This window comes from Hypomesus nipponensis, chromosome 10, assembly GCF_054491055.1.
Source record: "Hypomesus nipponensis isolate SF chromosome 10, ASM5449105v1, whole genome shotgun sequence".
In the NCBI taxonomy this organism is placed as follows: Eukaryota; Metazoa; Chordata; class Actinopteri; order Osmeriformes; family Osmeridae; genus Hypomesus; species Hypomesus nipponensis.
In genome coordinates, this window is record NC_140370.1 from 16,460,736 (window position 1) to 16,474,537 (window position 13,802).

Below are 13,802 nucleotides of genomic sequence, written 5' to 3' on the forward strand. Positions count from 1 at the left end.
CTGAAAGTGGATTCAGAAAAGGACAGGGCCTGTTGGTTTAAATATAACAAAGGAAGTTGGAGGGATGAAGAGGTGAGGAAAATAGATGTGATAGAGAGACTAATAGAGATGTGTCGGGGAGAGAGAGAGAGAGAGAGAGAGAGAGAGAGAGAGAGAGAGAGAGAGAGAGAGAGAGAGAAGAGTGAGTGAATGGTTGTAAGGGAGGGAGAGAGGCAGGTAGGAAGGGACTGAAGGATGACGCAGTCTGGATGTGGCGGGGGTGGCGGGGGTGTAGCTATATTTAGTAGAGGATGGGAGACAGGATCTAGCAGCGATTCTCTGCCGCCTACGTCACCTACACTACGCTGACGAGCCGCTCGCTCTCGCCACGTGACCGCTGCTGCTGTGATGCTGGGTTGTTGCAGTGATGTCCAGTGATCGGCATACTAAACATCACAGAGACGGGCAGACACGGGTTACAACACTAGAATAGAATGGAATAGAATATAAATGGTTGATGTACTGTCATTGGGATTTGCCTCACGATTGGTAGATTTTACCAACGGAATATGAACGATCTAACACGACATTAACCCTAATACTAATGTATAGCCTACATTAGACATCAAAAACGACATCGGATGACGCTAGCATGTGTGATGTTGCCATAATGTAGACAGGCTGTCTTATTGTGTAGTTGTAAATGATTTGCAGCATTGAATCTGCTATGTAATAAAATATACAACATCGTTGCTCGACCAATTACGTCACCATACTTTATGAATGGTAAAGAGCCCCAAGGTACAGAAAACGGGGCGGATACCATTCCGCATGTGGGAAGCAAACAGAGGCTTTCGATTGGACAGAGTTCACCAGCTCTACTCATGTATTTCACTGATTGGCTACTTAGGTAGGAGGGCTGAATTCACTATCATTAAATAAGGACATTTACGCATTGTACAGTGCAGTGCAGTTTACATTGTTCGGAGACAGAAGGGAGAGGTAGCCACGTAGAGGCACAGTATTGCAGTCTATGGCTATCCTTTTCACTGTGTATCTGTGAACTATCCTCAATTAAAGCCTCTTGCAAAATATCGTATTGCGTTGTTCAACGTTTAGGCACTCGCCTGCTATAGCCTCAGCGATCTGGAAGACGAAAGGATTATCTTCCGTGTCTTTCAGCGTAGCCTAAAAGAAGACATTAAACTGGGACCATCGACTGGTCGTTCATAATCAGATACGATTCTAGGTACCGCCCGCTCTGTTAGCCCGTCTGCCGGTATCCCCGCGCCGCGAATGGACCGTCACCAACCCAGCACTCGGAGCTTCATTCCCCAAAGGTCTCCGGTTTTCGGATCGGTCCCTTGCGAGTCCCCGATGAGGCTATCTATCTGCTCGACCACCGGCAGCCGGTTCGAACTGTCCGTGCCGCAAGGAGAGACGCTCGAGGGCTTGAGGAGACGTCTCTCTCAAAGACTTAGAGTACCCAAGGACAGGCTCGTGTTCCTGCACAAGGAAACGTGAGTTACCCCCGTTATTAATCACCGTCTGCTTGCCGTATGGACGGGAATTCTGACCCGCTTTATACCAATCCCATCCGAGACTCAAACCTACACATACTACATCCTCACGTATTTTCCACACATCTACGCCAGTCTCGACGTGGTGAGAATGGACTGGTCAGCGAGCAGGGGTGGTCGCCTAGTAAGGCGCTATTTTATTAATCCTGGTTCTCCCCCTCCTCTCTGGCGCGTGCAGGCAGATGAATGCTGGGAAGCTCGTGGACCAGGGAGTCTCAGATGGGAGCAAGCTGACACTGGTGCTTGCCGTGGAAGCGGGCTTAACGGTAAACAGAACCACACACAACTTCATGGATGGATGCATGGTTGGATTGACAGGCAGGCAGGCAGGCAGGTAGGCAGGCAGTAAAACAAAACAAACAGTTTAAAGGATATTGATTTGACTATTAATTGTATTCTACATATACATATACACATGGTGTCTGTGTCAGACCTGAGTCCTGGTGACCCTGCCGTTCTAGGCTGTGCAGGGCCTGGGCACAGCCTCTCTGACCCTGCCGCTCTGGGCTGTGCAGGGCCTCTCTCTCTGACAGTGTCCCAGAGCAGGGTGCAGTCTGTTCACACACAGTTCAGTCTGGGTGATCTGTGCTTTCCTCCACACTTGTCTGTTCCAGCCACAGCCTCCCAGGACAGACCACACCATGATCCAGGCTCTGGAGAACCTCACAGAAACTCAGGTGAGTGGGTGCACCACCCCCCCCCCCCACAGCTGCATGTTGGGTGCAGCCCCCCCCCCCCTCCACAGCTGCATTGTAGTCTTTCTGTCAATGTTTTTTATTTCACCTCGGCGGTGAGATGGTTCTATGTGTTGAGTGTTTTGTTTGTGTACGTTTAACGGATGCCCGTCTTGTAGCGATGCTTTGCTGCAGACTTTCTAGGTCAGTTGTCTTGTCTCGTACAACATCAGGGGGCTATTTTGAAAGAGCGAAGGAGCTTGCTTCCTGTGTGGCCGTGATGTGTGCGTGTGTGTGTGTGTTTGTATCAGTCAGTGTGTTTGTGTGTTTGCGTGTGTGCAGGTGTGTGTGTACCCAGTTCTTCATTTCACTTCTGTGTGAGCTATAAAGCTGTGTGTGTGTTTCGGTGTGTGTGTGTTTCAGTGAATGTGTGTGTGTGGGTGTGTGGTTGAGCTGACGGGAGCTGTTTTCTTAGAAATGCCCCACTGTCAGTTCACACTTTGGTTAGCCTGCATGAGCGTGTACACACACACAATACACCCACGGCCACTTCCTGAGTTGTTAAGACGACCCGCTGAAACCAAACCTCCTCCTGTCTCTGCCTGCAGGTCAGTGACTTCCTGTCCGGACGCTCCCCTCTGACCCTGGCGCTGGGAATCGGAGCTCACCTGATGTACGTGCAGCTCCAGCTGGCCTCGCAGAACGCCGTTGGGCAACAGCACCATGGCAACCGCAACGGGGGCAAGGTGCATTCTGGGAAGTCTGGGTCCTCCAGGGTTGCCCGGCCGTACCCGTCCCCTACGCACCCCTCATGCGTCTCCCACCCCCTGTCTCCCACTGGGACCTCCCAGGTGCCCACCACCTCCCCCCCTTCCACAGGACCCCTGTCATCCGTCGCCCTCACCCAGGCCCCGCCCTCCGCGACTTCTCTCCCCCTCACACACCCCAACCCCAGGCCTCCCCCCACCCCCACACGTCCTCCCCGGCCCCCTCCCCTCTCTCCTCACACGGCCCCCCTCCCTGTCTTCCTCCCTCCCCCGCCAACGCCCCTCTCTGCCCCCCTCATGTCATCGGCTCCAGCCCCGCGCCCCCCAGCCCAACACCAGCTGCTCCATACCCAGAGGTGAGGACACCTGAGGATCTGCTCTAATACTGTACTGGATAGTACCGGATAGTACTGGATAGTACTGGATGGTACTGGCTACTACTGTATAGTACTGGATAGTACTGGATAGTACCAGATAGTACTGGATAGTACCGGATTGTACTGGATAGTACTGGATGGTACTGGATACTACTGGATAGTACTGGATAGTACTGGATAGTACTGGATAGTACCGGATAGTACTGGATAGTACTGGATAGTACTGGATAGTACTGGATAGTACCAGATAGTACTGGATAGCACTGGATAGTACTGGATAGTACTGGATAGTACCGGATAGTACTGGATAGTACCAGATAGTACTGGATAGTACTGGATAGTACTGGATAGTACCAGATAGTACTGGATAGTACTGGATGGTACCGGATAGTACTGGATGGTACCGGATAGTACTGGATAGTGCTGGATAGTACTGGATAGTACCAGATAGTACTGGATAGTACTGGATAGCATGATAGTACTGGATAGTACTGGATAGTACTGGATGGTACTGGATAGCACTGGATAGCACTGGATAGTACCAGATAGTACCAGATAGTACTGGATAGTACTGGATAGTACCAGATAGTACTGGATAGTACTGGATAGCATGATAGTACTGGATAGTACTGGATAGTACTGGATAGCACTGGATAGCACTGGATAGCACTGGATAGTACTGGATGGTACTGGATGGTACTGGATGGTACTGGATAGTACTGGATAGTACTGGATGGTACTGGATGGTACTGGATAGTACTGCCTATGACAATACAGTAATTTCTCAGGAAGGAGTACAGGTGCTTTAGTATAGAGTGAATGTGTATTAATGGGTAAAGCATAGCGCGTAGCATGGCGTTAGGAGGAAGGATGGTTTGTAACTGAACAGAAACAGGAACACAGGAGGCCTAAACAGAAACTAGGATCTCATGTTTCCCTGGTTTTCTCACCCCCACAAACTGACATTTGTTGCAACCCACCCGCCACACACACACAGGCGCGCACACACACACAGGCGCGCACACACACACACACACAGATGTATGCACATACACAGACACATGCAGACATACATCTCTCGGAAGTCGCTTTGGATAAAAGCGTCTGCTAAATGCATTGATGTAAATGTAAATACAGGGAAACACACACAAATTGGCGAATGTAAAGTTCTCTGTGCTTTCGCTTGTAAAAAAAAAAAAAGGGTCAAGCTAATTAAATGTGATCACGTTGGGATGATTAAATCACACCTCATCTGACCAGTCAACTACAACTCTTGTATTTGAATCCTTTTTTTGACCCTGACTGTAAAAACAACAATATACAGTATGTGCTCATTAAATGGCACTTTTGTACAATTGACAATTGTATCAGTCATAGCTGACCAGTTGTTTTGGACCCTGTGTTGCAGGAGTCTTGTTCTTCCGCCTCTCCTCTGACTCCTGGCAGAGAACCTGGAGCGGTCATCGAGAGCTTCGTCAGTCACTCTCCCGGGGTCTTCTCTGGAACCTTCTCAGGTGAGCCTCCAGACTGGTTAAGAAAACAGGAGAACCAGAGGGTGTTCCACTGAGACAGAATGGGATTGTCACAGTCGCGTGTTGAATGTGTTCTCACTTCCTTTTTCTCTCTCTCTCCCTCTTCCCATCTTGGGATTCTCTCATGCCTCCCTCTCTCCCTCTGTCCCTCTGTCCCTCTGTCCCTCTCTCCCTCTGTCCTTCTGTCCCTCTCTTTTTCTGTCCTTCTGTCCTTCCCTCTCGTTTGCCTACTTTCCGTCTGTTCTCCCTCTCTCCACCCCTCCTCTCCACCCCTCCTCTCCACCCCTCCTCTCCTCCATCTCCTCCCCCTCCACCCCTCCTCTCCTCCCCCTCCTCCCCCCAGGCACCCTGCCTCCGGTCAGTCAGAGCGGCATCTCCCACCCAAGGCGAGGCATCGCCACCATCCTCCAAATCCTCAACGACCTGCTCAGCGCCACACGCCACCACCAGGGGGCTCCAGCCTCCCTCTGCCAGCTCCGCGGCCCCGGCCCGGCCTCCCCCTCCTGCCCCCTGACTTCCAACCCCCCCGCCACCGCCCCCACCCCCTCCAGAGCTACCTCAGAACCCAGCACCACCAGCAGCCTGGGGCCACACCTCCAGCAGGCCAGCCCCCCAGCAAAACACACAGGTGAGTTGTTCATCTGGAGAGGGTTTGCCGGCCATGTTTTAAACGTAGTTGCTGGTGGTAAATTCTAGAAGTTTGGCTGTAGAGAACATCTGTAGAGAGCAGCCCGGTTGCTATATAGTAGAACCACAATCGTGAAGGGTACTCAAGTTATATTGGATTAGGCAGAAACAGAAAATAACTTATATTGGCTGTGCTTCCATACTCTTTGGAAACAGTCTCCTCAAACCAGAGCCAAAATGGCCACCAGAGTTCATAGTAAATCTGGGGGAAAGGAGTAAGGGTATTATCAGGAAACTGATACTCTGCTCTCTTTCGTGAACTGCTGATTGTCAGTCTGCCATTGGCTACACATTTAAATGTTTCCAAGTCACTAGTGTGTTTTCTGTGCTGGTTTGTGTGCGCTTGCATGCGTGTGGTTGTGTGTGTGTTAGGGCAGTTAGAGCCGGTACTCCAGGCTGAATTAGTCACACACACACAAGCCACATGCACACACACAGTGATGGGAGTGTGACCTTTCTCTCTATGTGGGTTACCTATGAGGCCTACTCTGCACTTTAACTGAGGGTGTGAGGGTGGAAACTTGCTAATGATGTTGTAATCACCAGATACCTGAGGAGTTCTGGGTCAGGGTGTCATGGTAACCGCACAGTCACTTACAGGACATTAGCAGTCACCGAACAATCCTGTGTGACATGAATTGAAAACGAAGTCCCTGAAGCATTGTTGAAAAACAGTTAAACAGACGCGTGCCTGCTCCCTTCCCTTCCAATGGCCTCTTCCTCCCCTTCTCCCACATCCCCTCCTCTTCCTCCCCTCCTCCCACATCCTCCCCTTCTCCCACATCCTCTCCTTTCCCCCCCTTCTTCCGTACTCTCTCCTCCTCTTGTGCGAGTAAACAATGACTGAATAGATCAGCCATAAAAGGAAGCTAATTTAAACAACACAAGGCATGCATAGGGGCATTTAAACTGTGCTTTTGGTATTGCAAAACTGACTTTTCTCTCTCTCTCGCCTCTTTTCCCTCCCCCCTCCTCCCCTCAGGTGAGGGAGGTTGTCCCCAGACGCCGACGTCCTCCGAGGAGAACCGAGCGCTCCGCTGTAAGTTGGAGAGCCTGCAGCTGCTGATGTACCAGCGGCGTCTCCGCAGGCGGGCCCGGCGCGGCGCGCACCCCTCACACGCCTCCGCGCACCCCTACTCCCAGCGCCTACGCCACCCCTGGTTGCCCGGGCAACGCAAGGCGGCCCGGCGCCACAGCAACGGCAGCCTGTCAGGCAGCGAGGGGACGTCCCAGGACGACACGGAAGCGGACGAGGTTATGGAGGGGTCTCCGTGGAAACCGGAGCTGACCTCTGACCTGGTGGTGGCGTGAGGAGAACGAAGGAGAGAGAGAGAGAGAAGTGTGCAGCAAAGCAGAGGGACGTGCGGTAGAGAGAAGTGAGAAAGGAAAGGAAGAAAAGGTATCGGATAATCACCAGACTTGTGGATAAGACGGCAGACAAGCTCTGCCATCCTTGAATGTCTGTTCTGGAATCAGACTTGTTGCGGCTCTACAGGGAACTGTCCTCTCGGCCGAGGAGCCTATGAAACAGGAAGTAAGGTTCTCCCTGACAGGAAGCACTAGGAGCTTCCATACTCGCCCCCTCCACCGTGCCACACGTGACTTTCCCCACTTCCTCTTCTATACAAACTGATTCTGACCCGACAGGAAGCAGTGCAACTAACCCACACGAACACATTTAATAAGTCCAGCAGCCGCTGGTGAGTCGACTTGGGTAGTGTCGCTGAAAACATGTAGCATAGAATCGTGTGCTGTGGATCAGTGTCATCCAACAGTTGTCGGATGACAGCTAGATGTGCTTCAGCCGGAGAACCTGGACAGGGCTCAAGTCCCATCAGATTGACGCACTCATCTTTGTAAGCACTGTCGTACATGAATGTTGGTGTCCCGTGACTAATTAATGCCTTAAGCATGCATGTCTCGTCAAATGTATATAGTAGTTAGACACTGTAGAAAACAAAATGTTTGACTGATGCAATATTTCAATGTTGTCTGTTTTTTAATCAGTTTAGGAATTGAAATTAAACCTAGTAGGAAAACGAGTAGGAGTCTTATTTCAATGTCACCATCCAGCCTCCAGTGACAGTCTGACCCAGGGGCTCAAACGGGCATCAAAGAGTTTCCTAATCCAGGATGTCAGCTGGACAGCCCCTCGGAACAGGAAACTGTCGTGCAAGGGGCCTAGGAGGAACAGGCATCATCATCCTGCCACTCCCAAACTGTCAAAAGGTTCAAGCTTAATAGCGCGTCTTAACATCTACAAGACAACACACCTCGCAGGGAGACGAAGCGTGACTCAAACATTTGCTTCCAAGTTAATTTTTTATTTAATTTTTTAAAAACAATTCTCATAACATGCAGGGGAGTCACTGGAGAATGATTGCCCTACTGGATACGAGAGCCACATGGTTCCCAGCCTCCTGACCTGCCGACACCTCCCTCCCTGTAGGAGACAAGCAGGAAGTCAGCTCTGACTGAACAAATACTAGAATAAAGATAGATTATTGCACTGTTTAAAATTAAGGCTATATCAGCTCAATGTTGTCAGTGTAAAAGAACTTCATGCAATTGTACTCTGCAATTGTAGGCCTACATCTGGCCCATGTGATCAGACAGCATACTTCGTAACCTTAAACTCGATATGCCTTATTTTTGGAGGGGGGGGCTTTTAAAAGGGCAGTACAGGGGGAGAACGTTGACTCACGTTTCCTGTTGCATGATTGAACACAGGAGCCGGGAGCGGTGTTGTGACACACAGACACACTGCAGTGGAGGAACATCTGGCAGAGACAGGACACAATGTCACAGAACCACATTCTCAAAGTTGGTTTCAATGTAAATCATGTAACACTGCAATGTTATGAATTGTACTTTTATACTGCAGCACTGACAACTTGAGACAAGTAAAAAAAAAAAAAAAATCCTTGGTGCCGAAGAGTCACCACACTGTACATTTCAGCACAGTCCATCAAGATGTGACCCTGGTACTAGTCCAGGGGGGGGGGGGGGAGTCTGACCTAGACTAGGACTCGTGGGTCTAGTCTAGGACAGATTACGACCCCTGGTGTTCAGTTTAATAAAGTTGTGTAGTCTGGTATTAAAGTGGGCATGTCAATTCACCAAGCCGCCACCCAGCCCTACATCACTGCTCATAGTGTGCATGGAGCAAATGCTGACAGGACTAAGGTTTACCAAGTAGACTACAACACTGGAATAAAATCTAATTATTGTAATACGGCATGAGGCACACGATTCAGCAGGTGCCTTTTCCAAAGTAACGTGAAACTCTCATGCAGGTTGTTACCGTATCCTTCAGGGGGACGAGAGTGTTTTGGTCCACGAAGGTAAACATCCTCAGGATGAAGCGCTTGTGGTGGCTGGGGTACGGCAGGTCAGAAGAGGCCTCCACAGGAACTGGGGTGGTCAAGTAGCGGTCATCCTGGTAGGGACACCTGGAGGAAGGAGGGGGTGTGAGGTCAGAAGGCCAAGTCTGGGGGGTGGGGGTGGAGTTCAAGATTAGTGTTCATCCAGAATGACTTCATTGATGAACAATCTAAATGACAAACTATAAAGTCCTTGAAAACTGCAACTACCAATCTGATCCAATTACCAATCTGATCCAATTTAAACAAAAAGTAAACCACAAAACGATGGGATTTAAAAAAGTGCAAATACGACAGAAGCCCATGACCCCATAAGGGAAGCGAGGAGAGAAGGCTTCCGTTTGTTCTCGTTGCCTAGCTACCCGTTGTGCAGGAGGTCCCACTGGGGCGTGCTGAGGGCGCTGGGAGCGGCCGTGGCCCAGCATCGGTCCAGCATGAGGACGAGGCCGGGGTCATTCCGGCCCACGATGTTAACCTCCACATACACTGGCTCCCTCAGCACCTTGGTCACGGGGTAGTCAGCCTCGGAGTAGAAGGAGGTGAAGGCCTCCTTCACTGCAGGAGACAGAAGGGCGGAGGTTACTTTAATAGCAGGGCTGCAACTAGAGGTAAGCAAGAATACAACCTTGGTAACAAACTAAATTTTAATATTGCCTTTTACCATCTCCTACAATACCTCCTCCCAGTGGCATCTGTCCAATATTAAAAACAGCCTTGGGCCATGATTTTACATTGAGGTTTGGACCCCGCCGAACTGGATTTGGCTCTGACTAGCAGTGCTACACATATACCATGCGGTCACCAACAAAAAACTGACGTTTATCAAGATTGTGAGGTCATGTTGGATGAACAAGTGTCAAGTGAACTAATCCTACTAGGCGTTTAAACTACACAAGAATCATAGTTCACAGCAGACCCGCATACAAAAGAGTTCCTATGGAGACGTAACCATGGGCTGACACCCACTTACCAATCACGCAGCCCTTGGTGAGGCAATGTCCATTAGCCAATCTGAGCTGCACTCTCAGGGTTCCCATGGCAGCAATGGAGGCCGGAGGAGGGATCGGCAACACCTGCACCACCACCGCCTCAACGGACGAGCTGGAGTAGCGACACTGGAACAGCAGTCTGGAAGACCAAGACATTCATCTACAGGGCCTCTGCTTTTGTCAAGGTAGTCAGCCAAATCAAAGGGCTGTCAAAACCCCACACATTTAGGTTCCCTTTACCCACTGAATCTCTGAACTAAGCAGCTATAGGGAGGGGATTACAAGCTACTGCCCGCATCTGGTTGTTCTGGCAACAGGGTAGGGTAGAACAGCCCTTCGCCACCAGCAAGGTCCGTTTGTGGTCTGAAGCAAAATATTGACACAACTCACTCAAAATGACTGTCCCTGGTTATGGATCCTCTGGGGCCAACGGCAACATTGTAAGTGGACAGCATGTTGTTCTCGTAGATCACAAAACCACCCTCCTCCTAAAGGATACACAGAACAAATCTGAGACAGATCTGAAAGAAGACTTCCCGTTTTGACGGGCTCTTGATTCCTCATGACCAGTAAACTGAGCATCTTTAAGAAGCAACATGGTTGCTTGGGCACGGCTTGACTACTCACAGCCATGGTGGTGCCACATTCAGTCACAGGGAACTGGAAGATTGCGAAGGCTGAATTGGCATCAACAGGACTGCAGGGGGCGTCGTTTCCTCCCAGCAAGCGAAGGGAATCCAGATCCAGGGTAGGCAGGGTGGAATCCCTGGCAACCACCAGCACAAACTGCCCATCTTTGGTACACTGCACAGTCACTGGGGTAGAAAGATGACAGGTAACCAAAGATGGCCAGTGGGCATGATAGACAAACCCAATCATGGCCTTCCTACCACTAAAAAGGTAGTGGCCAAACCCATTGGAAGAAACATACCCTAATTCCCAGTCCCCCAGCCAGTTCTTCCCACCAACCTGCTTTCCCGTAGTAACACTGGCGACCATCGTGACAGCAGTCAACGGCCTGGCATTTTTCCACTGTAATATCAGGCATTCCACACGTTATCCTCGTGTTGATATCTACGGCACATTTAGTGTCGGGGCTATCCTGCAGCATGTTGGTGAACTGCTCAGCCCACTGAACCCACTCAGGCGCTTGAGGTTCTCGAGGCTGCAGGCTATTCTGGTGCATCTGAGGTTGTTGAAGTTGATGGGGCCACCGATGTTGGGGCAATTGAGGTTGTTGGGGCAATGGAGGTTGTTGGGGCCAAGGTTGCTGGGGCCACGGGGGCAGCTGTGGTTGTTGACGTTGCTGGGCCCACTGTGGTTGTTGGGCCAGCTGTGGTTGTTGACGTTGCTGGGCCCACTGTGGTTGTTGGGGCAGCTGCGGTTGTTGACGTTGCTGGGCCCACTGTGGTTGTTGGGGCAGCTGCGGTTGTTGACGTTGCTGGGCCCACTGAGGTTGCTGGGGCCACTGTGGTTGCTGGGGCCACTGTGGTTGCTGTGGTTGCTGGGGCCACTGTGGTTGCTGTGGTTGTTGGGGCCACTGTGGTTGCTGCGGTTGCTGGGGCCACTGCAGTTGCTGGGGCCACTGCGGTTGCTGGGGCCACTGCGGTTGCTGGGGCCACTGCGGTTGCTGGGGAACCGTGGGCCTGTGGGGAACCTGAGGAACCGTGGGCCTGTGGGGAACCTGAGGAACCGTGGGCCTGTGGGGAACCTGAGGAACCGTGGGCCTGTGGGGAACCATGGGCCTGTGGGGAACCTGGGGAACCGTGGGCTTGTGGGGAACTTCAGACTCCCGGGAGTATTCAGACTCCTGGGAGTGCTGGGACCCAGGCCACTGGGGCTGCTGGGGTTCCTGGGGCTGAGGCCACTCGGGTTCCTGGGGTTCCTGGGGCTGAGGCCACTCGGGTTCCTGGGGCTGAGGCCACTCGGGTTCCTGGGGCTGAGGCCACTCGGGTTCCTGGGGTTCCTGGGGCTGAGGCCTCTCGGGTTCCTGGGGTTCCTGGGGCCCAGGCCACTGGGGTTCCTGGGGTTCCTGGGGCCCAGGCCACTGGGGTTCCTGGGGTTGAGGCAACTCGGGATCCTGGGGTTCCTGGGGCTGGGGCCACTCGGGTTCCTGGGGCTGCGGGGGAACCTTAGGCTGCGGGGGCCGCTGGGGTCTCCGAGGTTGCTGGTTTGGCTCTATCCTCTGCGGCCTCTGGGGCCACTGAGACCTCTGGGGTCGTTGGGGTGTGTTGGGTTGTGGAGTTGAATCAGACAGCAGAGAATCCTGCGGCAGCTGTAGATGTGAAGATGCGTCTGGTTCCGGGGGAGTCCATAGCCACCCTTCACTCTGCGCCCACGTATCACTGACAACCACGATAAGGACTGCTAACGAAAGGCACCATTTGCCTGAACCCTCCATCACTACACAACAAAGAACTAGACTTGCGTTTTCCTGCCTAACCAAGGGCCTTTTTAAAGAAGGTGGCTCCACCCCTTTCCTTGTTATCAAAGCTGATTACTTTCCAGCCCTGAGGAACCAATCAGATTTGGGATTGTTGATCGGTCTCCCAGCATTTGAGAACGGCTGCATTGACTGCGTGCCTCAGCCATGCCTGGAATGGCTTCACTGAACGCTCTGGGTGAATGTTCCATCAGCCCTCAATGAGTGCAATCAAAATGAGCCCTTTAATTGAGAACCTGCACTTGATTTATTAAAGATTCATTTTGAATTTGTTGTGATATTTTTCTTCATTTTTCAGAAGAGGCACTTCGGGTAGCTAAATTACACAAAGGAGTGCTTTACTTCTAATTTTGAAGGTCTCATTTGATGGTCTCTTCAGAGTACACAGGCCACTTGTCTGACCTTGTTTCCCGGTTGCCGTGTTTGGAAGACGCCTACACATGGAGATTGGACCCTATAGGGACAGGAAGTTTGAATGCCGTAGAGAAGCATGAAACTTTTCACCTTTACCAACAAACTGCTGTTAGCCTAGTTGGCAAAGTTGAATGTATCACATTGATCTATGCTATGATTAATCTTGGTTAAAAGTTATTTTTTACCTCACCCTAAACTAAGTATGCTTACTAAGTACAAATCATCACACAATTCGTAAAAAAAACTCATCTTTATTGTAGAGCAAGTGAAGTTCTACACAACTGTCACTGTAGCTGTGAATGAACTTAAAAGACTAATTTCACTTCTTTACCCATCCCATGAATCATAGAACAATCAGTAACAGTACAGTCAAAACGTAGGTCCGGTCCTAAAAGTGTGAGTTTAGTATTTAACAGACTTGCTTGGCTAGTCCGGTAGCCTAGGAAGGTTTTGCAGCCAGTTAAAGGACTAGCAGGAGGCACCACATTAACTTCCTCGAGAGTTAAGACGGCCACTTACGCGTTGAAATAATCACTTTGTGCCAGCTGACTATGTGTGTGTGTGGTCTTTTGCGTTTGGAATTCAAATCTCCCTTGGTTACACTTGGTAGAGTAGCCTATAATTTACTTCCAGTTGGAAATGTTCCCTGGTTTCAGGAGGTGGGGGTCTGTAGATGGAAGTGGGGTGGTGTGTGTATCACTGTGATTAGAACCACACGCTCACTTGATTAGTGACAAGTTGGAATTTTTAACAGGCCTAATGATCTGGTGGCCTTCAATAGCATATTTGTTAAAATCTATGTCGATTTATTTTCAACAATTTTCTTTGTCTTCTCAAGTTGCGAGTGTGCAACAACGATGGATTCTCAACACAGCGCTGGTCTCTAAGTCTCTTTACCGGAACTTGAAGTGAATCTTGTACACAACCTTAGTAAAATATTTATTTTGTGTTAATTGACAACACTGAGAACGTGGGAG

The 13,802-nt window shown here is 50.6% G+C and overlaps 2 protein-coding genes across 2 annotated transcripts; one reads left to right on the forward strand and one right to left on the reverse strand.

Moving 5' to 3' along the window:
• The first annotated feature begins 957 nt into the window (after positions 1-957).
• Positions 958-7,638, forward strand: LOC146272001 (midnolin-like). The gene is made up of 7 exons (XM_084707224.1): positions 958-1,499; positions 1,738-1,825; positions 2,174-2,236; positions 2,842-2,979; positions 4,786-4,891; positions 5,253-5,537; positions 6,579-7,638. The coding sequence occupies exons 1-7, from the start codon at positions 1,276-1,278 to the stop codon at positions 6,905-6,907; spliced, it is 1,233 nt and encodes a 410-aa protein (XP_084563350.1). The 5' UTR covers positions 958-1,275; the 3' UTR covers positions 6,908-7,638.
• A 261-nt stretch (positions 7,639-7,899) lies between these two features.
• LOC146272002 (uncharacterized) lies at positions 7,900-12,381 on the reverse strand. The gene is made up of 8 exons (XM_084707223.1): positions 10,938-12,381; positions 10,596-10,783; positions 10,359-10,456; positions 9,950-10,107; positions 9,342-9,534; positions 8,901-9,048; positions 8,301-8,376; positions 7,900-8,039 (listed from the first exon to the last, which is right to left on the reverse strand). The coding sequence occupies exons 1-8, from the start codon at positions 12,367-12,369 to the stop codon at positions 7,963-7,965; spliced, it is 2,370 nt and encodes a 789-aa protein (XP_084563349.1). The 5' UTR covers positions 12,370-12,381; the 3' UTR covers positions 7,900-7,962.
• Positions 12,382-13,802: the final 1,421 nt, after the last annotated feature.